General features: G+C 36.5%; 2 protein-coding genes across 3 annotated transcripts in view; both read left to right on the forward strand.

Annotated features, from left to right (window-relative positions):
• The window catches only part of LOC148948924 (elongin-C-like), a 23,424-nt gene extending 19,945 nt beyond the window's left edge, over window positions 1-3,479 (forward strand). For both annotated transcript variants that reach the window (XM_089094839.1, XM_089094838.1), the window contains exon 3: window positions 3,265-3,479. In XM_089094839.1, the coding sequence (XP_088950965.1) occupies window positions 3,265-3,406 (142 nt within the window). In that variant the 3' untranslated portion in view covers window positions 3,407-3,479. The remainder of the gene's footprint in view (window positions 1-3,264) is intronic.
• A 9,959-nt stretch (window positions 3,480-13,438) lies between these two features.
• The window catches only part of Rgl (Ral guanine nucleotide dissociation stimulator-like), a 62,552-nt gene continuing 51,439 nt past the window's right edge, over window positions 13,439-24,551 (forward strand). Inside the window, exon 1 of the mRNA XM_089094138.1 lies at window positions 13,439-13,488. The gene's annotated coding sequence lies outside the window, so the exon portion shown is untranslated. The remainder of the gene's footprint in view (window positions 13,489-24,551) is intronic.

The following is a 24,551-nucleotide window of genomic DNA, read 5'->3' on the forward strand; positions in this document are numbered from 1 at the left end:
GGGACATAGGCTGCTGCATATTTGCCCCTATTTCCGTGGATATATATAAAACTAAGTCATTTTCATTTTGAGAAGTACACTAAAGCCTTTTGCCAAGTGTGCTTTAATTTGTTACCATCACACTCAATCATTGCAATATAAAGCCCTTTGATAGCTGCCATAATTCATCATTTTCTTGTAACGCTCATGCATTTTGATCTTGATCAGCATGAGATGTTAATGTTTTCAATATTATGCCAATTCTTTATTAATATTACCTTACCTTAAAGTCCGTTATGCAGGTATAGAAGGATAATTCCTTGTGGAACGCTGGGCAGTACTGACTTGAATGTTTGGTCGAGGGGTATGGGGTATCACAGTATAGATGCTGCTCCTTATGCTCCCAGTCCTTGTCCACATCTTAATTGAATGACCCTGTGTTTGGATGGCTTGATTGCTTAGCAAGTTCCAAGCCAGAACAACACGGTTGGGGTAGAAGTGGTAGTGCTTTCTGTGGTTAATGGTTTTTTGGGAAATATTCTTTGAGTTTGCACGAATTCTTTGGCTGGGGTTGATGAGGAGAGTCTTGAAGTGGGATTGCCTTACATGTGCTTGAATGCTATGATATCAGCTCTTTTTTATGGTTGGTAGGGGTTAGATTTTTTAATGCTGCAACCCTATCATGGTAAGTGAGGGTTATCAGGTCATATGGTATTTTGGTGGTATGCTGCTGGACACTTTCAAGGAGTTGCTTATCTCCCTTGAATTGTGGGGAACAAAACAACAAAGAATTAGAAGACAAAAAAAAAAACTGATTTCATAACAAATAGATAGAAGCTGCATTTAAACAAATAACAAATTATATTTGCTTTATAGTAAAAATTCTCAACTGTATACAGAACACTAGCTGGAAGCACCAAAAAGGGCTCACTGTCTTTCTGTTATATTTTTCATTTAATGAAGTTACAGCTTCCTGTAGGTGTCTACTCTGGGCCTCCAAACTATTCTTGAGTTTCAGGCCCATTTAGGGAATTGAAGGAGCTGTTTAGAAAATCTTAAGATGCATGAAGTATGTGAGCCAAGGATTTACACTTACTTTTTTTAAGTTTCAGACCAAGCTTAAGGTATTTCTTCGTGCAGGCTTTTGGTAATTTTAGAAAATAGGTTCTATGTAAAATTAGTAAAAAAGTAGTGTATTTTATTTGCAAAGCTTACTCTAAAATGGAAAATTATGTCTAATGTATCAGTGCATGGCATCATTAAATTTTGGTTGTCTCTAGTCAGCTTTAATGAAGCAATAGCTTTGTCCTTACAAGTATTATTTATCAAAATTATATTTTCGCATCAGCATTTTTGGCATTAAGGCATTTATTGTAGGGGTACTCGACCATTCCTGATGCTTATAACTCGTTAAAATCCCCCTCCCTCATCCTCTGTCAGAAAGAATTTCAGGGGTTGTCCACCTACCTTCCAAAGCATTGAACAAACTTGTTTAAAGGAATTTCTATATGGAAGGATTTCCTACAAATATGGTACTTTATATATGTTCTTTCCGATTTTGTAACCCTAACCATCCTCTTTATTGCCCCCTCTCTATTTTTCGTGAGTTGACACTGCTGACTCCTAATCTCATTTACGTGGTGATAATGATGACCATTAGGGGAATAATTGAGTTTGAGTTGCAGCAAATATCTCTGTCATTCTTGGAATTATACAAATTAAAAATAGGGATAACATGTCTATATGCACAGGGTACGGCCAGGGCCATGAGTCCCTCCCTATTAGAACTCTTCTATTATGCATATTGTCAATTGCAGCGTGATCCTAGTTTCAACAAGAAATGAGATGTCCACCTTTTTTACTACATGTACATGTAATGTGCTAGTATGAGCTTGAGTGAGTGTTATAGTCAGTAAACATTCTGTGACCAATCTTGATTCAAAAGATGTATAACAAGCTGTTATAAAATTTGTTTTTTTTTCATTGAGTTTTTTCTCTCTGTATTGTTTTTTTTTACAAATTTTGTGCTGGAAATTAGGATCTTGGACCATACAGTGCCATCTGGAATCCTCGATTTCTAATGGTTGTTATCAATCTGACTTGATTATGGGAAAATTAATTTATTTTCCTCTCTCCTCCTTATAGAAAGACTTGTAAACCTATTTGTAGTCTAAAATCGACACAACTCATGCATAATTTTTACGGCTTGAAGCAATAGCTATGGTAGAAAAGTAGAAAGTTCAGCAGTGATTTTAAATATTACATCGCCATCTATTCAATCTGAGAGTTGGTTTAATTTATTTGCTTTGAATTTGCGCAGCACCAAACTTAAAACTATCCAATTCTCCGATAAAGCAAACGTTGTTGAATGCAACTCTGGGAGATAGCAAAAGGTTTCCAAGCTTCTTCTTAACGTTGCAGGATTAGGGAATTAATTTTTTTCTTAGGTCAATATTAAATATTCGTGTATAATTTGTGTCTTTATTTAAAATCTGCTTCCAGAAATTTTCGTCACTGATGGTTTTGTACGTGCTGTTTTCAAGAATATTTATTTTGTCAAAAAAAAAATGTTCTTTAGAAAGGCTTTCTTGTGAAACTGTTTATTAGAAAAGCTTTCTTGTGAAGGCTTCCTTGTGAAACTGTTTAACTCGGAGAGTATAATTAAAACTTTGTGAATTTACAACCTCAGCTTTTTCTCAACGCGTTGTGAAGTTTTCCTAGGCGGAGTGTCTTCTGTCTTGGATTGATAAAAAGGAAAAACCATTGAAAGATTTAGGTGCAATGATAAATCTGATGTTTTTAATTTAGTTTCATAAGAAAATTTCTTGACAGTTTAAGAATTTTTCAACTAAAATTGCAAAACTTCCAAATTTAGTTGTAACAATATTTGAGCAAAAATGAGTGTGATTGCAATATCCTGACCCCTTTTAGAATCTATGGGTAAAATCATGCAACTAAAACTGTACGTTTTGAATAAATTCAAATCGTTTTGACCTGTTTTATCGTATAATTGATTTTTATGTAGTTAGGTCAATTTGCAGTGCTGCAAAATGCCGGAGAAACACAGACTGCGTGGAGAATTGATTTTTCACGTGTTCAATCTAAGAATATTGAAAATACCTTGCTGCTTCTGATTTTCTATTACTTTAATTATCTAAAAATAGAACTCGTATTCTCATAGAGAAAGCTGAAGTCTTCCCTAACTTCGTCAAACCTGTAGCTACGGCACTAATCCGATACATTTAATTACTGAATTTTTTTTATTGTACGTCTCTTCTCTTATAGATCCCATGTTCTTCAGAAGGTGTGCTGCTATTTTCAGTACAAGGTCAAGTATACCAACTCAACCACCGAAATACCTAAATTCCCGATTGCTCCTGAAGTTGCCTTGGAGCTACTGATGGCAGCGAACTTTTTAGACTGCTGATTTGTGTTTCCTTTGTCATTAGTACTAGCTAAGCTTATCTCAAAATTGTTTTTCTTTTAATTAAATGTTAAAATCTCAACATTGATTTAATTATGATTTTTTACAAGTACTGTCAGGAGAGTAGCACCTGCTACTTTCATTTCAAATTTATTTCTTTTGAATAAGTATGTTTGGGGATTTTATTTTGTTTCTGGTTTGTTTTTGTGTTTTTTTGTGCCCGTAATAGTTCTACTCATTATGCAACCCGAGAGAGGGATTATCGTATGACCGGCATTGAACACAATTTTTAAGCTGTTTTGAATGGCTTGTGTAGGGACTGTATGACTCGTTGCTCAGTAATAAAAAATTCATTTTTGTCCTAATCGAACACGTCAGTACTTTTCATGAGAGCGAAATTCTCCTTTCCTACTTATTTGTATACTATCATTTACAGCTAAAATAAGCTAATACAATTTTATTAAATAGCTATGGATCATTCAAAATCTTAGTCACGTTTCTATCGGAATGACTCTTCGAGCAGTAGGACAATTTCGCTCTCATGTCACGAATAATTCAAATCTTTTTTCCGGTCGATCGCTTTTTTAGCAATGTAAAATTGGAATCGGTTCTTTCACGCATTTAGCATAACATTCAGAAAATTTGGTTGGCACAACACTTTTTTATAATTTGTGCGGGGGCAATGGAAACAGTAATAGGTAGGTTACCGAGCAAAAACTGAGAGAACTTTTAGGAAATTATTTGAGGAAAACATGTTGGAATATATGTTTGCGCCTACAAAGTCAATTGATTCACTATTTAACTTAGGCACAAAACATATTCTGATCAGTCCTCTTTAAGTTGTAACCACCTTTGGTTACCTATGCAATAGTTTTTCATTATCATATTTTTAAAATAAACGAATTCTTTCAAATGCTGACGTAACTCCTAACACGAGATGCATTAGAAGTTAGCTAAGAAGCTCCCAAATTTATGCTCAAATTTTTTTGTTATAAATATAACCGCAACAAAATATAAATACCTGTTTTTATCCAGTTGCTAGTTTTGTAACTCGACGCATCTCCATTTCGTTTTGTGGTGAAAGTGCTTCTCCGGGTATGCATACAGTAAACAGTGCCTCTTGTATCTCTAGCAAATTAGGCGATTCGGACGAGTCCATTACTTCGTTGTGAAAAATCGACGCAAATTATGTAGATCCTTAGCCAGCATATTTTAGTAATAACTGTTTTAGCCTTTTTCTTTAACGGACGAGAGTTTGGTTGAAAAAAGAAGCAGTCTACCCTCGAATACCTTCTTATTTGGTACGAATATTTTTAGACTAAGCATTTAAAGTTGAGGGGTCAGCAGTACACTTTTTATGAGAGGTATTCTTACGGCTTAGAGGAAGGAGTGTCGGGTGTATTCCAATAAATTCGAGTGCAGTCAACCTTTTATATAAGAATTTTGGCCTAGAGGAAAGGGATATTGGGTGCATTCTAATAAATTCGAATATTTTAGAAGAATCCTGCCTCCAGCAAAAACTGGGGATTACAATTTCTTTTTGTATTTCATATTCTTACTGCTAAAAACCGTAATATTTTCCCCAAAGATTGCTAAATTCTACACTCCATGAAGATTTTTGATTTTTCAGGGGCTGATGACAATTGTGCTTCATTTGCACAATTCTTTTTTTTTCGTTTCTTTCTCTGGCTCACCCATTCCTTGTTGGAGGGTCTTATTCCACTCTGCCGTGAGACTAGGGTAATGTACAGCTGTATCATAAAAAAAATACAACAAATTCTAATTATAGTATTATCACCTTAATCATTTGCAAATGAAGTGTGCAATGGAACAAGTCCGGTTTGAGGATATACGGAAAAGTCGACAACAAATCTTTCCGTCTTTTCATCCTTGAAACACAACCCGCCCTCCCCCGAAAAACAAACAACTGCCTTGAAACTGATACATATTTATTCGTTTCAAGTTGTCACAGATGATTGTTAAAACAAAGGCATCTGTAAATCCAATTTTTTTTAGAAGAACTTCCAATTCTCGTATTCAGAAGTGAGTTTTAATCACTGTAGCGTCTTCTTTTTCCAAACATGAAACATATTTGGTACCGCGTCACAAGGCTCTGAGCCGTGTCGTCACAGCCTAGTCCAGTTGCTACTCGACATTTATAGGTTTAACCTGATCTATACATCAAAATCGCGCATGCGCGAAGCCGGAGTATGAATCTTGTGTGGTTTTAAATGTTTCACTTTTTTTACGGAGAGTATTAGCCTTTGTCGATACTGTATATTCTCTCTACTGTGGTTTTAATGCTAGATTTAACAATTTCAAGATTCTTTTTCAATGAAAAATCTTAGATTAAGCATTTCCAATTTCTCTCTCTCTAAGAAAAAAAAAAACAGAAAAAAAAAAATAAAAAAAAGCTTCCCCTTAGGAAGCTGTTGAAGGATGGCCTTTTTTTACAGCTTCCCATGAAAATCTCACAGGTTTCATATTATTGTAAAAAAAAGATAATTTATTTCTTTTCTAAGTCTTGGTTTAGGCTCATTTCTTTTCTATAATACAAAGCTACATAAGAATTATTTCTGTAGTCATGATTGAAAATGAACATCTATAGGAATAGCTGCAACAGAGTCCACCAGACACAGCTTTTTAAGATAAACAATTTTAAACTAAAACCTAGGAAAGATGTATAACAGAAATGAGGGCAGAGATTTTATTTCTCCACAAAGGACAAAAGCTTATCTTTGCACATAGGGCTTGTTGTCTCCAGCACCAGGAGTGACAACAGCCAACTGAGCAGACTTGGCTTCAAATCCCTGAAAAATAGAAAAAAAATTAAGAAAATGAATATTCAAGGTTGAAAATTATCTTACAAGTAACAACTATAAATTAACTTGTAGAGTCAAAACTCAACCAAGCATAAAATCTCCAACTAGATATACTACAATTTAGTTGTTAAAAGTAGATAGTGATGAAAGAAAATAGGGGTTCTGAAATAGCGTTTCACCTTATTTCTCTTTTAATGTTAATCTAGTTTATAGTAGCCTTAATAGTGATACTAACGACAACAATAATTTTGTTCAAAATTTGGGAGAAAGGGGGGGGGTGGGTGAACAATTATGTTGCCAAATCGAACCAAGGATAAAACATCGAAGTTGATACACTACAACAAAGTCATCATGAATAAAAATTGGAGTCTGAAAAAATGTTTCACCATATTTCTATTTCCTGATTATCTTTTATAAAAATCCTACATAGTAATGCTAATAATAATTATAAAAACATAGTCTTTTAATCCTAAGAGGTGGACAGAAAACTAAAAACAAGGTATAAAAACACCAAGACCATTTTTCAAACTCTACAGGGGGGGGGGGGGGGGTAAAAATTTATGAGGTGGAGCAACATACAGGTTTTAACAGTAAATTTATCTTTGGGTTCAAAAGATGACACCTTGCTTAGTGTCAAATAATTAAAAAAAAATTACAGCATTTTTTTAAAATAGAATAGTAGCTTTGTAATTAATATTTTTTATTTAGTCAAGTAGAAATTGGCCTATGAGCAAGGGAACGAGTCACACTGAACCCAAAAAAGTTCATATGCTTTCAAGGGTACACAGGTGAATGATGAATTCACAGTCCCCTCCAAGATGGGAAAAGATAACTCAACATTCTGATTTTTCAAGAATTTACTATTTTTCAGTCTTTTCTTCTACCAAATGGAATATAATATTCTATTCGGTTAATCCATTGAAAGAAGATGGCAATTTGGACATCTACCACAATATAGTTTTTTAGATGCCGTCAGAAACCATAGGGAGACCACAAATGAAAGGTATTAAGTATTGATCTTATGTCTTAAAAAATGTCTAAGGTATTGAAAGGTATAAAGTATGGATCTTATGATCTTATTTATTTTGTCTGTGGGAGAGTGTATGTATAATCCGCTCTAACTTGGCAAGCCCCTGAAGAGTTATAAAAAACAACCAAATCAAATTTTGATAAGAAGTTCTATTCTATATTTAGCATCAACTTGACAACGTATTTGGACCCTGGCTGATTTATCTATGTCTGACCAGTTTTTGAGAGAAAATTATTGTCAGAAGCACAGGCAAAGGCTATTTAATCTACGCAAAGATTAAGGCGCATTTGGGTTTCACATTGCAACTAAAAGTATTCGATGGAGATTGAAGTTATACATTTTATAAAGAAATGGATTTTCTACGTTTAAGTTTATCGTCAAGTGAAGTTTTTTTAAGCTATAGACCGTAAGTTGCTTTTTCCCATAGGTGTTTGTCATTCAGCTGATATTTGGATTCTTCTTAATACGTCAGACTCGGCCTAACCAATGGTTGGAAAGATCGGCGCAAAAATTTACTTCCGGCGCAAAAACAGCTCTCGGAGGCACAAACCCAACCATACAAAATCAGCCCCGTCTATCCGTTCAAACGTAGAAAACAAAATAAACTGAGCAAAACTTATGAAGATTAAACTTTTTATTTTACTTTAATAATGGTGCTTGCAGTGATCAAGATGCTTTACTTTTTTTTATTATACATGATTTGCTGAAATGTCACAGCTAAAGTTTATTCCTCATTACGAGCAATCTTTTAAATTTTAATGCAATCACAATCAGTCTGAATCAAATTTAATCCTCTTTACTGAATGTGTTTTAACAGATCAGTGGCAACGCTATAGCGTTGCCTATAGTAAAAAGGCCATTCGACTCCAATGTTTTATTATTATTATTTATTATTTTTTTCCCAGAGGCAATTCATATGAAACGGGTCGTCGTTGAAACTTCAAAGGGGGCTCATTCGATTGGAAGTCGAGAGTTCTAGTTTCCTTTTTAAAGGTCAAAAGTGATTGGAAGGCAACTAACATCCTTTCCACGCCCACCAGTTCCCCATACACATCCAATCAAAATTTGAGATATCCATTTTGTTTAGCGTAGTTGATTTCCAAATAGAAATGGTGTTTTGAGGAGTACACTCACCCAAAGCCCTCAAGGCAAGGGTTGTAAGTTATGCCCTGGGGACATATAATGTTCCAATAGAAGGGGTTGTCGCAGAAACATCAAAAAAGGATAATTCGATTGGAAATTCATAGGGCTAGTGCCCTTTTTAATAGTCTAAATTGATTGGAGGGCAACTACCCTCCCTTTCACACCCACCTTTTCCCCAAACACACCCAATAAAAATTTTGAGATGGACATTTTGTTCAACATAGTTGAAAATTCAGGAAATTAGGTCTTCGAGGATAATAACCCCCCCCCACAGCCCTCTGAGCAAGGGTTGCAAGTTATACCATGAGGGCATATAAGGTTTTTATAGAAAGTGTTGTCGTAGATACTTCAGAAAGGGCTCATTCGATTGGAAATTTAAATTACTAGTTCCCTTTTTAACAGTCGATTGTGATTGGAAGGCAACTAACACCCCATTCACGCCCACCATTTCCCCAAACACATCCAATCAAAATTTCGATATAGCCATTTTGTTCAACGTGGTTGAAAGTTCTGGAAATTATATGTTTGAGCAGGACACTCCCCACCACAGTCTTCAGGGCAAGGGTTATAAGTTATGCCCTGGGGGCATATATGGTTCTTATAGAAGGAATGCTCTCATAAACTACAGAGAGGGCTCATTTGACTGGAAATTGAAAGTTCTAGTTCACTTTTTAAGCGTTAAAAGATGTTGGAGGGTAACCAGCTCCCCCTCCCCCTCAACCCTTTTTTCCCAAATGCATCCGATAAAAATTTTGAGATAGCTATTTTGTTCAAAATAGTTCAAAGATTATAGAACAAAAATTCCGATGTCGAAACGACCCTCCAGGGCCCGGGTGGCAGGGGTTGTAAATAATTTTCTGGGGGCATATTTGGGTCTTATGGAAGGGATGCTCGTAATGACTTCAAAAAGTGCTCAATTGATTGGAAATTAAAAGTTCTAGTTCACTTTTTAAGAGTCAAAAGAGATTGGAGAGCACCTAGCCCCCCCCCTCCACGTCCTTTTTTCTTCCAACCCTTCCGATAAGAACTTTGAGATAGCCTTTTTTTTAAAAAATAGTTCAACTCCATATAACGAAAATTCCGGGGTCGACACAGCCCCCCAGGGCCTGATGGCAGGCGTTGTAAGTTATGCCCTGGGGGAATATATGGTTCAAGGAATGGTCGTAAAAACTTCAGAGACGGCTTATTTGATTGGAAATTGAAAGTTCTAGTTCAGTTTTTCATAGTCAAAAGAGATTGGAGGGCAACTAGACCCCAACACCCCCTTTTTCCCAAATGTATCCACTAAAAAATTTTAGACAGTCATTAAGTTAAAAATTCCTCAAAAGTCGGATAACAAAAGCTGAGATGTCATCACAACTCCCCAGGGCCCGGGGACAGGCGTTGTAATTTATGCCCTGGGACATATATGGCTCTTATGAAAGGGATGCTCGTATAAACTTCAGTGAGAGCTCATTTAATTGGAAATTGAAAGTTCAAGCTCACTTATTAATAGTCAAAAGAGATCCGAGGGTAGCTAGCCCCCCAGCACGCCTTCTTTTTCCAAACCCATCTGATGAAAATTTTGAGATAGACATTTTGTTAAAAATAGTTCAAAGGTCAGATGAAAAAAAAACTCCGGTGTCAATACAACCCCCCAGGACCCAGGGGAAGGCGTTCTAAATTATGCCCTAAGGGCTTGTTTGGCTCTTATGAAATGGATGCTCGTATAAACTTCAGAGGGCTCATCTGATTAGAAATCGAAAGTTCTAGTTCACTTTTTAAGAGTCAAGAGAGTTAAGGGCAACTAGCCCCCCTCGCCCTTTTTTCCCCAAACCCATCTGCTAAAATTTTGAGATAGCCAGATTTTTGGGAATTTTTCAAAAATTAGATAACAAAAACGCCCCCCAGGGTCCGGGGGATAGGCCTTGTAAGTGTTGTCCTGGGGGTGTATATGGTTCTTATGAAAGGGAGGCTCGTATAAACTTAAGAGAGGGCTCATTTGATTGGAAATTGAAAGTTATAGTTAAATATTTAAGAGTCAAAATATATCGGAGGGCAACTAGCCCCCCCCCCCCGCCCCACACACCCTTTTATCCCCAAGCCCATCCGATAAAATTTTTATAACAGCCATTTCATTAAAAATAGTTTGAAGGTCAGATAAGAATTTTCCTGTGTCGACACAACGCCCCAGGGCCCGGAGGCAGGCGTTATGAGTAATGCTCTAGGGCATATATAGTCCTTATGGAAGGGATGCTTGTATAAACTTCTGAGAAGGCTCATTTGATTGGAAATTGAAAGTTCTTGTTCACTTTTTAAGAGTCAAAAGAGATAGGACGGCAACTAGTCACCCCCCCCCCGTCCACGCCCTAAATGCATCAGATAAGAATTTTGAGATAGACATTTTGTAGAAAATAGTTCAAAGTTCAGATAACAAACAACTCTGGTGTCGAAACAGCCCCCCAGGGCCCGGGGGATGGCGTTGTAAGTTATACCCTGGGGGCATTTATGATTGTTATGGAAGGGATGCAGGTACAAACTTCATAGAGGGCTCATTTAATTGGAAATTGAAAGTTGTAACTCACTTTTTAAGAGTCAAAAGTGATTGGAGGGCAGCTGGCCTCCCCCACACTCCATTTTTTTCACAGAACCACTTCATATAGAAGGGTCGTCGTATAAACTTCTAAGAGGGCTCATTCAATTGGAAATCGAGAATTACACTGCCGTTTTTAAGAGTAAAAAGTGATCGGAGGGCAACTAGCCGCCCAAGCCCTTTTCCCCCAAATACATCTGATAAAAAAATATGAGGTAGCCATTTTGTTAAAAATAGTTCATAGATCATATAGCAAAAACTCCTCTACGCATGGCCATTTCGTTAAAAATAGTTCAAAGGTCAGATAAAAATTTTTGTGTCGACACAACCCCCCAAGGCCTGGGGCAGGCTTTGTAAGTATGGCTCTGGGGGCACATACAGTTCTTATGGAAGGCATGCTCGTATAAACTTCGGAAAGGGCTCATATGATTGGAAATTGAAAGTTCTTGTACACTTTTTAAGAGTCGAAAGAGATCGGAGGGCAACTAGCCTTCCTCTCCACGCCCTATTTTCGTCTAACCCATCCGATAAGAACTTTGAAAGAGCCATTTGTTCCAAATAGTTCTAAGGTCATATAACAAAACTCCGGTGTCGACACAACCCCCCAGGGCCCGTGGGCAGTCATTATAAACTATGTCCTGGGGCCGCATGTAGCTCTTATGAAAGGGATGCTTGTATAAACTTCAGAGAAGGTTCATTTGAATGGAAATTAAAAGTTGTAGTTCATTATCTCAGAGTGAAGAAAGATCGGAGGACAACTAGCCGTTCCTGCCCTAAACGCCTTTGGGTTTATCGGATGGATAGACCCATCCGATGAAAATTTGAGGTGACTATTTTGTTAAAAATAATTCAACCATCAGATATTAAAACTCAGGAGTCGACACAACCCCCCAGGGCCCAGGGACAGGCGTTGTAAGTTATACTCTGGGGATATGTATATGGTTCTTGTAGAAGGGATGCTCGTATAAACTTCAGAGAGGGCTCATTTGATTGAAAATAGAAAGTTAGAGTCTACTTTTAAAGAGTCAAAAGAGACCGAAGGCTAATTAGCAACCTCCCACGCCCTTTTTCCCCAGAACCATCTGATAAAAATTTGAGATAGCCGTTTGTTTAAAAATAGTTCAAACATAAGATAATAAAAACTCTGAGGTTGATACAAACCCATTTTTTCACTTTGATATTGCTACTTTGATACCAGTTTTGATACTTTGATGAACATTTGTTTTTTTTTAAAGTTTGATTTTGAAAAAAGTAATTTTTAAAAAACTAGTAACTTTTCGCAATCAAAAACAAACAAAAATTAATTAAAAACTTTACGAAAAATAAATTTTTCAAAGAAAAGTAAAGCCCATTTTAAACTTAAGCTCAGCAGTTACAAATACCTGTTAAAATTCAAACCCAAAACGAACAGAAATTAAATAAACAATCATAGCAAAAAACACAACAAGTAATAATAAAAATGAATAAACAGATCATAAAGCGAGTAATGATTAGATTGAATATGAAAATCAATATTAAAACGAAAAAAATTAATTTCCTATTGAAGTATAAATGAAACTTAAAACGAACAGAAATTAAATAAACAATCAATGCAAACAGACATACAATAGATATTAATGTAAATTAATAAATAAATCCTAAAACGAGTAAAACTTAAATTGAATATGCAAATCAAGCTTGAAACGAACAAAAATCACGACAAACAAGAGTTTGGGTATCGCCTCCTTCTCTCACGGTAAAAGTCTAAAACCTGCTGCGTCATTGGCGGTTTACTGAAAACTATATGCGTCTTGAACAGTCTTGGAAAGTATAAACAACGTCAAATTGAATATTTGACGCATATTTATTGTTGAAAGGTCCATCAGTTCAAGAATTTATTTCACTGTAATTTTATTTTTATTTTCAATGCTGTAAGAACTGGAAAAGTAAATGTTTGTAAAATAATTCGTTTTCAGTTAAGCGCCAATGACGCAGTAAGCTTTTGGTTTTTATTTACAGTTAAGGAAGGAGGCAAAATCCAAACACTTGTTTGTAGTGAAACTCAATTCGTCTTGAATAACTTTAAAAAGAGCCAATAAATTAAACTGAATATTAAATGTATAATGATTTTAATTGCTGAAAGCCCATCAGTTCAAAATTTTACTATAATTTTAAAGCTTATTTTCAATATTAAGTACAAAACCCGCTTATGACCCGCTTACCCTAGTTTTCCCCTCGGCCAATTCTGATTTCGATTCTGACACATGAATATTAGTGAGTGCTTGCTTCCGCTCAATATATTATATCTTAAAAAAATTTGCTATTCTTTAATGTTATTTGTCTTTTTGTATTTTCTCCCTTTTATTTGTCTTTCTTTACCCTCAGTATTTACACCTTCCTGTGTTATTTTATTGGCTATTTATTTTTTGTTTCAGAGCAAAATAATCAAGTTCATGTCATAGCCTTTATAATTTGGATTAAGAGGTTGACGTCACTGGTGTTCACGCGACTACAGCATGGCTCTCTGTCACCTACCTCGGTAAGTAATTATGGTTGAGACTGATTCTCTGTTGGGGATTAACGCTAGCAAAACACTAGTGAAATTAAATGATTATGAATTTGGGAGAGTTAATTTTAATGAAATTATAAATAATCCGGTTGGTAAAGCCCCCAATATGAGTTTCTATGAAAATTTTGAGAATTTTATTGATAGTGTGTTTGTGGAGGAGCTGAGTTTTTGGGAGTCCGGAGCTCGGTGGGGTGATGCATTGCCGGTTGTGCATCTAAACGTTCAGGGCCTAAATTCCTCGTTTGATGATATTCAATTATTATGTAGGAATTCGTGCCCTGCAATTATCGGTCTCTGTGAAACATTTTTGAGCCAGAAAAATCAGGTACTTTTGGATATTCCCGGTTATATGTCGATATTTCTTAACCGCAAGACGGCCCATAAAGGTGGACTCGGGATTTTACATCCGAAATAATTTTCAGGCTGGACATGATTTATGTACAAATAATGAAAAGGTATTTGTGCCACTTTTTATAGAAGTCCCAATCAACGCTAAGGAAAGGGTAATAAGAGGCAAAGTATATCGTTCTCCAAGTGGGTCTATAACTAAATTTATGGAAACATTAGAAGATATTCTTGGAAAAGTTTTTGCTGAAAAATCCTAAGTTATATTGATAGTTGACCTTAACCGTGACTTTGTGGAACCGTCATCTAGACAGGCTTCTGATCTTTTGTCTTTACTAATATCGTATGGATTAGCTCCTTGTATAAACATACCGACAAGGATTCCCAACCAGTCAGCAACATTAATTGACAATATTTTTTTATCACTACACTCCATTAAGAACGAAGTATTGCTTTCCGATACTTTCGATCATTTGCCAGTTGCAGCCTTGTTTCCAACCCTCCACAATCCACAAAGATTAGTCCTCCAGGATACACCAAGATTCTGTTGCTCACCAGTGGAGCTGGATAGAGTGAAAGAAGATCTGTGTACATCTTATTGGGACTTTTCATTACAGAAAATATTAATTTGGGCAATTATAACGATATGTTTGGCCAGTTTTATGACACTGTTAAGGAAAAATTCACGTCTCATTGTTAAAAAGCTCCTTTAAGGAATCCTTGATCAAACGAATCACCACATATAGCTCCCTGGTTAACATCGGGAGTCCTCAAGTCAACGAATAAGAAGCACGACCTTTGGGAAGAGTACAAAAACAGACCAAGTGATGCTAAATTAGAAGCATTTAAGTTGTACCGTAATATGCTGTAATCAATTATTCGGAGAGCTAAAACAGTTTATTTTACAAAGAGGTTTGTTGATTGCGGTAAAAATATAAAAAAGACGTGGGACGTGATTAAGGAAGTTAATCGGCCACCCAGAAAACTAGAAGGTCTCCCTAAGTCTCTAATGGTAGACGATCAACTTATCACAGAAAAAGGCCAAGTACGACATCATATGAACAAATTCTTTGCGGAGATAGGGAAAACACTGCTAATAGCGTTTCCTACTGCTCGGTGTCACAGACTTAGAAGCAGTTGCTAGATCCCCCATGCTTGAAATCAATGGTTCTTGAGGACATTACGGTGCAGGAAATTACAAATATTGTTTTGTCTTTAAAGAATTCTTCAACAGGTTTCGACAAAATTTCTGCTAAAGTAATTAAATATATCCTTCCATCGATTATCACCCCACCTTGCCATTTGATTAATAGGTCATTTAAAATATGAGTATTTCTTCAACGTCTTAAATTGTCGCGTGTGATAGCTCTCTTTAAAGGAGGTGACCGTGAGGATCCTGGGAACTAAAGGCCGATCTCTCTTTTGTCAGTGTTCTCTAAGATATTTGAAAGGCCAATGCTCAAACGTCTGGTGAGATTTCTTGAAGCAAAATTTTTTTCCATCAGCATCAGTTTGGGTTTCGAGCAAAGTATTCTACAGAACATGCTTGTAATAAACTTCTTCAGTTTATACGACGACCTTTAGATTCTAATCTTGTTCCTGCAGCAATTTTTCTTGATGTCAAGAAAGCTTTTAACAGCCTTACACACAAGATCCTCATTGGTGAGCTTTCTCATCATGGTATATGTGGGGAAGCATTGTCTTGGTTCTCTTCATACCTCACTGACAAATCTATCGCCATGGAATATACAGACATGGAAGTTCCAATTGAATACGGAGTACCCCAAGGTTCTATTCTTAGGCCAACCCTCTTCCTAATCTATGTGAACGACCTCTAACGACTTTTGGACACCCCAATTACCAATGTTTGCTGTGGATTGTGTTAGAAATTTTACTCTCAAACTACGTCAGCGTTCACATCTGATAGTCGAGAAGCACTGGTAGCATTTGCAGATGACACTAATCTATGTACTACAGCTGTGGGTGAGTCATCCTTTATTCTAAAGCTTCAAGCAATGACTGAAAAGATACTAAATTGGTTAGACATAAATCAACTAGCTTTAAATGTAAAAAAGTCGTACCTTCTAATTTTTTCCCGTACAGGTGTGAGCTGCCCCACAACTAATGAGCTTCCTACATCAATAGGCTCCATAAGTCGCCCCCTGGATCGATACGTGCGATTCCTGGGAGTTCTTTTGGATGAAAATTTATCGTTTAAGTGGTACGTTCAAGTAAAAAGCGTGAAAATTTCCCACGGACTTGGATTCATTCGTAAATTAAATTGTTTATTTCCTTTTCCTATACTCTGTCTTTTATATTTCTCTCTCATTTTCCCTTATATATGTTACTGTTCGTCTGTGTGGATGTTTATATTTCCTTCTGTACTTGCTCCTGTTTATATTCTTTATCAGAAAATGGTAAAAGTTCTCCAGTTGGCTACACACACCCCTGTTGATATTATGTTATATGTCTATCCTCGTTGGTATATCAATTCTTCAAAGAAGATCTTCCATATTGTTTTTCTGGACTACTTAAACTAGTAGGGGTTGTAAGTTTATATACAGTTATAAACTGGGAGGATGTAGTTATTCCGGCTGCTCCCTCGATTCCTTCATACTTTGGTATAGTCGTCACTGTGGGACGTTCTTGGAACTTGGCTCCTGCTGAGATTCGTCAGTCACAAACACTTGGCTCCTTTAAAACACATATGAAAAGTTTCTTATTAAAGGGAAATATTAAGTAATTTTTAGTTGTTTTATGACTGTTTTTCGAGGGGGGGTGGTGGTTTTATTTTGTTAGGGTTGGATCCTCGAGGATGTAGAGAATATTAATTTTTTATTTATTGTTACGTGAAAGGAGGGTCGCTGTTTTGTTTGGACTGTTGGTGAGTTGACTTCTTTTCCTTATAGATTTATAAATTAAACATTGATTAGCATTGTTTATTCCAAGTTTGAATATTAGTCTTTTATTCTATGTCGATTCCCAAATAACGGGCCATTGAGCCTTTTGGGATATTGCTTTTATTATTGTTATTTATGGAAATAAATGGAACTTGAACTTGGAACTTGAACTTGAAAAAAAAATATTTGTAATAAAATTGGTTTTCAGTAAGGCGCCAATGACGCAGTAGGTTCTAGACTTTTACAGTGAGAGAAGAAGGTGATACCCAAACTCTTGTTTGTAGTGATTTTTGTTCGTTTCAAAATTTATTTGCATACTCAATTTAAGTTTTACTCGTTTTAAGATTTATCTATTAATTTACATTAATATCTATTGTATGTTTGTTTGCATTGATTGTTTATTTAATTTCTGTTTGTTTTAAGTTTCATTTATACTTCCATAGGAATTTTTTTTCGTTTTAATATTGATTTTCGTATTCAATCTAATCATTACTCGCTTTAAGATCTATTTATTCATTTATATTATTACTTGTTGTATGTTTTTCGCTATGATTGTTTATTTAATTTCTGTTTGTTTTTGGTTTCATATATTCTTTAATAGTAATTTCTGGTCGTTTTGAGTTTGAATTTTAACAGGTATTTGTATCCGCTGAGCTTAAGTTTCAAATTACTTTTACTTTTCTTTGAAAAACTTATTTTTCGGAAAGTTTTTTTTTAATTAATTACTTGAAATACTTCATTCCATCCGTTGCCCCGTTATAGCAGAAGAACAGATATAAGATGATGAATGAATCTAGACAAATCAGAGGCAACGCTATAGCGTTACCTTTAGTAAAGGCCATACGGCTCCAATATTTTATTAATATTAATTTAAAAAATCCGAAAAATAAGTTTTTCAAACAAAGTAAAGGCCATTTTAAACTTAAGCCCAGCAAATACAAATACCTGTTAAAATTCAAATTGAAAACGACCAAAAATTACTACTAAAGAATAAATGAAGCCCAAAACGAACAGAAATTAAATAAACAATCATAGGAAAAAACATACAACAAGTTATAATATAAAAGAATAAATAGATCGCTTAGATTGAATATGAAAATCAAGCTTCAAACGAAAAAAAAATATTTTGCTATTGAAGTGTAAATGAGATATAAAACTAACAGAAATTAAATAAACAATAAATGCAAACAAACATACAATAGATATTAATATAAATGGATAAAAAAATCTTAAAACGTGTAACATTAAATTGAATATGCAAATTAAGTTTGAAACGAACACAAATTACTACAAACAAGAGTTTGGGTAATGCCTCCTTCTCTCACTTTAAAAATCTAAACCTACTGAGTCATTGGCGCTTTACTGAAAACCAATTTTATTACAAATAATTTCTTTTGTACTTAATATTGAAAATAAACATTAAAATTATATTAAATTTTTTAGCTGACGAGCTTTCAGTAATTAATATCATTATACATAAAATATTCAGTTTAATTTATTTGTTCTTTTTAAGGTTGTTCAAGGCGAATATAGTTTCACTACAAACAAGGGTTTGGATACTGCCTCCCTCCTTAGCTGTATTTAAAACCAAAAGCCTACTGTGTCATTGGCTCTTCACTGAAAACGAACTGTATTACAAATATTATCTTTTCCATTTCTTACAGCATTGAAAATGAAAATGAAATTAGAGTGAAATAAAATTTTGAACTGATGGATCTTTCAACAACTAATATCATTATATATCAAATATTCAATTTGATGTTTTTTATACTGTCCAAGACTGTTCAAGACGCATTTAGTTCTCAGTAAAGCACAAATGACTCAGTAGGTTTGATTTTATATGCATTCGATAAAAAAGGGGCGTGGGGTAGGGCTATTTGCCCTCACTATTGGAGGGGGGGCTAGTTGCCCTCTGATCTCTTTTGAATCTAAAAAACTGAACTAGAACTTTCAATTTCCAATCAAATTAGCCCTCTCTAAAGTTTTTACGAGCATACCTTCCATAACAACCATATATACCCCCAGGGCATAACTTACAACACCTACCTTCAGGCCCTGGCGGGCTGTGTTGACCCCGGAGTTTTCATTATATGGTCTTTGAACTATTTTGAAAGAAATGGCTATCTCAAAGTTCATAGGTTTGAGAAAAAAGGCGTGGAGGGGGGGGGGGTCAGGTGCCCTCCAATCTCTGTTGAATCTTAAAAAGTGAACTAGAACTTTAATTTCCAATAAATTGAGCCCTCTTTGAAGTTTATACGAGCATCCCTTCCATAAGAACCATATGTGCCCCCAGGGCATAACTTACAACGCCTGCCCCCGGGCCCTGGGGTGTTTTCGTCAACATTTTGTTCTATGATCTTTGATCCATTTTTAACAAAATAGCTATCTAAAAATATTTATCGGATGCATTTGGGAAAAAAGGGCACGGGGGCGGGGGGCTGGTTACCCTCCGATATCTTTTGACGCTTAAAAAGTGAACTAAAACTTTCAATTTAGAATCAAATGAGCCCTCTCTGAAGTTTATACAAGCTTTCCTTCAATAAGAACCATATATGCCCCAGCGCATAATTTATAACCCCTGCCCTCAAGACCTTGAGGGGGGGGGGGAGTGTCTTGCTCAAAGAGTTAATTTCCAGAGCTTTCAACCACCTTGAACAAAATGACAATCTCAAAATTTTGATTGGACGTTTTGGGGAAATGGTGGGCGTGGAAGCGGTGTTAGTTGCCTTCCAATCACTTTCAACTACTAAAAAGGGCACTGGTCATTTAAATTTCCAATCGAATGAGCCATTTTTGAAGTTTCTACGACAGCACTTTCTGTAAAAACCTTATATGCCCCCAGGGCATGACCTACAACCCATGCCCTGCGGGCTGGGGGGGGGGGGTTATCATCCTCAAAGACCTAAATTCTAGAATTTTGAACCCCGTTGAACAAAATGGCTCTCTCAAAATTTTGATTGGATGTGTATAGGGGAAAGGTGGGCTTGAGAGGGGGGTTAGTTGCCCTCCAATCACTTTTGACTATTAACAAGGGCACTAGCCCTTTGAATTTCTAATCGAATGAGCCCTTTTTGAAGTTTCTACGACAAAGATTTCTATTAAAAGCTCATATGCCGCCAGGGCATAACTTACAACTCTTGCCCTGAGGGCTGTGAGAGGAGTGTTCTCCACAAAAACATAATTTCCATGTGGAAATCAACTACGTAAAAAAAAATGGCTATCTCAAAATTTTGATTGGATGTGTTTGGGGAAATCACAGTTCATATAATTATCCAGTATGATCTTTCACTATCTCACCCATTATAAAAACCCGGACCAAGGTGCGAGTGCTCCAGAGAACGTTTTTGCATATAGAAACATAGGCGGAATCAGATATTTTCACGGGTAGACAAGTCAGACTGTGATATAATCGGAAACAAGAGGAAACCCGCTATTACGAATAATGCACTTTGTTGGAAACAATTGGAAACAGACTAACCCGCTAATGCAGAAAGAAGTGGGAGGAGCTTTTTGTTCGCACCGAGAACGAAGACCAGAAATGATCTGCGATAAGCTTACTGGATAATTATATGAGCTGTGGGGGAAATGGTGGAATTTTGGAATTTAGTAAATTTGGAATTTTGAGAATGCCATTTTTTTTTAAATAGTTCTAAGACCATACAACGAAAACACCGGGGTCGATACTGCCCCACAGGGCCGGAGGGCAGGCGTTTTAAGTTATTCCCTGGGGGAATATATGGTTCTTATGGAAGGGATGCTCATAAAAACTTCATAGAGGGATCATTTGATTGGAAATTGAAGGTTCTGTTTTTGAGAGTCAGAAGAGATTGGAGGGAAACTAGCCCCCCCCACGCAACCTTTCCCCAAATGAATCTGATAAAAATTTTAAGATAGCGATTAAGTAAAAAATTTTTCAAAAGTCAGATAACAAAATCCCAGGTGTCGACAGGCGTTGTAAGTAAGGGCCCTGGGGCAGGCGTTGTAAGTTATGTCCTGGGGCTTATATGGTTCTTATGAAAGGGATACTCGTACAAACTTCAGAGTGGGTTCATTTGAGTGGAGATAATAGCCAAAAGAGATCCGAGGGCAACTAGCCTCCCACGCCTTCTCTTTCGAAACCCATCTGATGAAAATTTTGAGATAGATATTCTGTTAAAAATAGTTTAAAGGTCGGATAAAAAAAACTCCGGTGTCAATACAACCCCCAGGACCCGAGGGAAGGTGTTCTAAGTTGTGCCCTAAAGGCATGTATTGTACTTATGAAAGGCATGCTCGTATAAACTTCATAGAGTGTTCTTTTGATTGGAAATTGAAAGTTCTAGCTCACTTTTTAAGAGTCAAAAGATTTAAGGGCAACTAGCCCCCCCCACGCCCTTTTTTCCCCAAACCGCTGCAAATTTTGAGATAGTCAGTTTTTTGAAAATTGTTCAAAAATTAGATACCAAAAATTCCGGTTTCAGGACAACACTTGTAAGTGTTGTCCTGAGGGCGTATATGGTTCATATAAAAGGGATTCTCGTATAAACTCCAGCGTTCTCGATATATTGCAGAAGTGTCTTATTGGCAACCGCAAACACAATTCCTTTTGATTTAGTTTTAAAGTAGCATTCAGTTATATAGCATATTGGGCCAATTGTATAATTGAGGGGGTTTGGCCTGCCCAATATCCCTAAAGACATAGTTGCTGGGTTGCTGGACTGTTCTACTATACTGAACAAAATAATTGTCTCAAAATTTTGACTAGATGTATTTGGGAAATAAATTGGCTTGAGAGACAGGCTGATTGCCCTCCAATATCTTTTGATTGTTAAAAAGGGCGCTAGATCTTTTAATTTTGAATCAAATTAGCTCCTTTAAATGTTTCAATGATATTTCTAGCTTATTATATAGTGGTGCTGCCTATGATATTGCTTACATGCCTTTTTGAAAATCTGTATGTATACAGTTTTTTCGTTTAATTGGAACGCCTATTCCTAGAAGTTTCACCTTCCTAGAAGTTTCACCTTAAAACTATTAGCGTCATTAGTTACAGTAACTGTAGTTTTAGTAATAAAAATATACATTTAGTGCCGTCTGGCTCGTTAAAAATTCCCCACAACTTACTCTTAAAGATCTAGCTTAATAATAAAAGCTGTTCTTGAGATATTGCTTTGTGACATTTTTGAAAGCGCACATGCTCATAGTTTGTTTTGATTTAGTTCAACATCCGCCTAAATATTTTTTATATTTGATTACTGAAGACATTGTTATATTCTCTTTGAACTATTGGCTACAAAATGGCTATCTCACAATTTCGATCGAATGGGTTGGGAGAAAAGTGGATATTAGGGAGGGGGGGGCTATTATCTCTCCATCACGCTTGACTCTTAAAATGGAACTAGAACTATGCATTTCCAATCAAATTGGCCTTCTCTAAAGTTCACAAGACTATCTCTTCATACAAACCTTACATCCCCCGGGGCATAACTTAAAACCCTTACCCCCATACTCTGGGGGGCTGTGTCAACCCCAAAAGTCATGTTATGAGATCTTTGGCATATTTTTTTGAACAAATGCCTATCTCAAAGTTTTTATCAGATACATTTTGGTAAAATATGACGTGGGGTATAGCTGCCCTCCGGTAACTTTGATTCTTAAAAATGACTCTTCAACTTCTGATTTCCAATCGAATGAGCCCCCTCCAAAGTATATACGACACACCCTTTCCATAAAAACCTTAAATGTCCTCGGGGCATACAACCTTACAACCCTTGCCCTGAGGACTGTGAGGGGGTTCTCGTCCTCAAAGACAAAATTTCTGGACTTTTAAACTACGTAAAAAAAATATCTCGAAATTTTGACTAGAAGTGTTTGGGGAAATGATGGGCTTGGGGGGGCATGGTTGCCCTCCGATCAATTTTGACTATTAAAGAGGGCACTGGCCCTTTCAATTATTAACCAACTGAATCCTTTCCGAAGTTTCTACGACAACAAATGACCATCTTAAAATTTCTGTCAAATACATTTCGGGAAAATACAACGTGTCTCTGTGTGTGTGTGAGCGGGGGGGGGGGGTGATTTGTCTTCTGATCAATTTTACCCTTGAGAAGAGCACTATAACTTCTGATTACGAATCCCATGAGCCCTCTTTAAAGCTTGTCCGACCCCCATTTCTATAAAAACCTTTATGCCCCCAGGGCGTAACTTATAACTCTTGCTGTGAGTGCTATGGGGGGGGGGATCCTCAAAGACATAATTTCTGGACTTTTCAACTACACTGAACAAAATAGCTATTTAAAAAATTATGATTTAATATGTTTGATAAAATGATAAGTGTATTGGGGGGGGGGGCTGGTTGACCTCCAATCACTTTTGACTGTTATAAAGGCCAGTAGAACTTCTGATTACCAATCAAATGAGCCCCCTCTGAGGTTTGTACGACCACCCATTCTATAAGAAACCTTATATCCGCCCAAGGCATAACTTACAACCCTTGATCTGAGGGTTGCCGGGGGGGGGGGGGGTTGTCATTCTCAGATTCATAATTTCCGGACCTTTAAACTACGCCGAACAAAATGGCTATCTCAAAATTTTGATTGGGTGTGTTTGGGGAAGTGATTGACGGGGGGCAGGGGCCTTGCCCCCCTTATGGGCGCCTATGAGTGAATGCAGGATTTGATTGTATTGTTGCTGTGCTTGCCACAGTCTCTGATAGTTCCAACGACGAGGCAGCGTGTGAGGCAAAAGGACTTCTGAACAAAATCAATTCTGCCTCTTTTGTTTCAACTTTGAACATAATGGAAAAATTATTAGTCATTGTAAATTGTTTATCACAGCAACTTCAATCTGAAAGTTGGTGGATTTATTAGGCACTTGTACTGATTTCTGGGACATATGAGATACTCCAAAAGCTGATAAATAATAACGAATGGTGCAACTTAAGCAAAAATATATCCGAATTCTTGGCTTTACACGATATCCAGGAATCGAAATCAACACAATCTAAGACCAGTGCTCAAAGAAAGAGAAGTCAATCCATTTCCATTCGTCTCAAATACTTTTTTCAAACTCAACAACCGGTAAACGCATTATCAGTCAGCCAGCTTAATCAGAATCCGGCAAACTTCTTTACTTTGAAGTAATAGACTGTTTCACGAGTGAGATGGACCAACGTCTCACGCAAAATATGCCTCTGCTCCACGCTTTTTATGCCTCCGACCCCCCAAGCTTTTGTCATTATCATAATTTGTCATTATCAAGGGATTCTCGATGTCGATAGAATAGTTGAAGATTTTTCCGAGCAGTAAAGTCGCCACTACCCCCTGTTTTAGGTATGTTTGCTCAATGTTTTTTTTTGAATTTTCATTAAAAAAATGAAAAGAAATCCTTGCTTCCCCACCTCCTATATTTTCGTGAATTGGCGCCACTGACTTGAGGAGGTATAAAATTAAATTAAAAAATCCTATTTGTGTCAGGATTAAAAAATTGTTGAAAAAGTTTCTCCCAACATATAAATAGCAAGCAAAACTATGGATTCTTAGGACTATCTGCGATCGACGATGGGAAACGACAGACTCAATGATCACATGATAATAATCGTTCAAAAACAGGAGGCAAAGAAACTGGATTTGGATAGATTAGTCGACAATTTTGCCAAGCAGCGAAGTCGCCGCTACCCCCTGTTTTAGGTATGTTAGCTCAATGTTCTTTTTTGAATCCTCATTAAAAAAAAATCCTTGCCCTCCCTACACTTTCGTGATTTGGCGCCTGTTGGAACCCTTGGCCCCAGTTTGTTCAGATAAATGTCCT

This window comes from Artemia sp. Qi Xiang Cuo, chromosome 9 (assembly GCF_049724085.1).
Source record: "Artemia sp. Qi Xiang Cuo chromosome 9, ASM4972408v1, whole genome shotgun sequence".
In the NCBI taxonomy this organism is placed as follows: Eukaryota; Metazoa; Arthropoda; class Branchiopoda; order Anostraca; family Artemiidae; genus Artemia; species Artemia sp. Qi Xiang Cuo.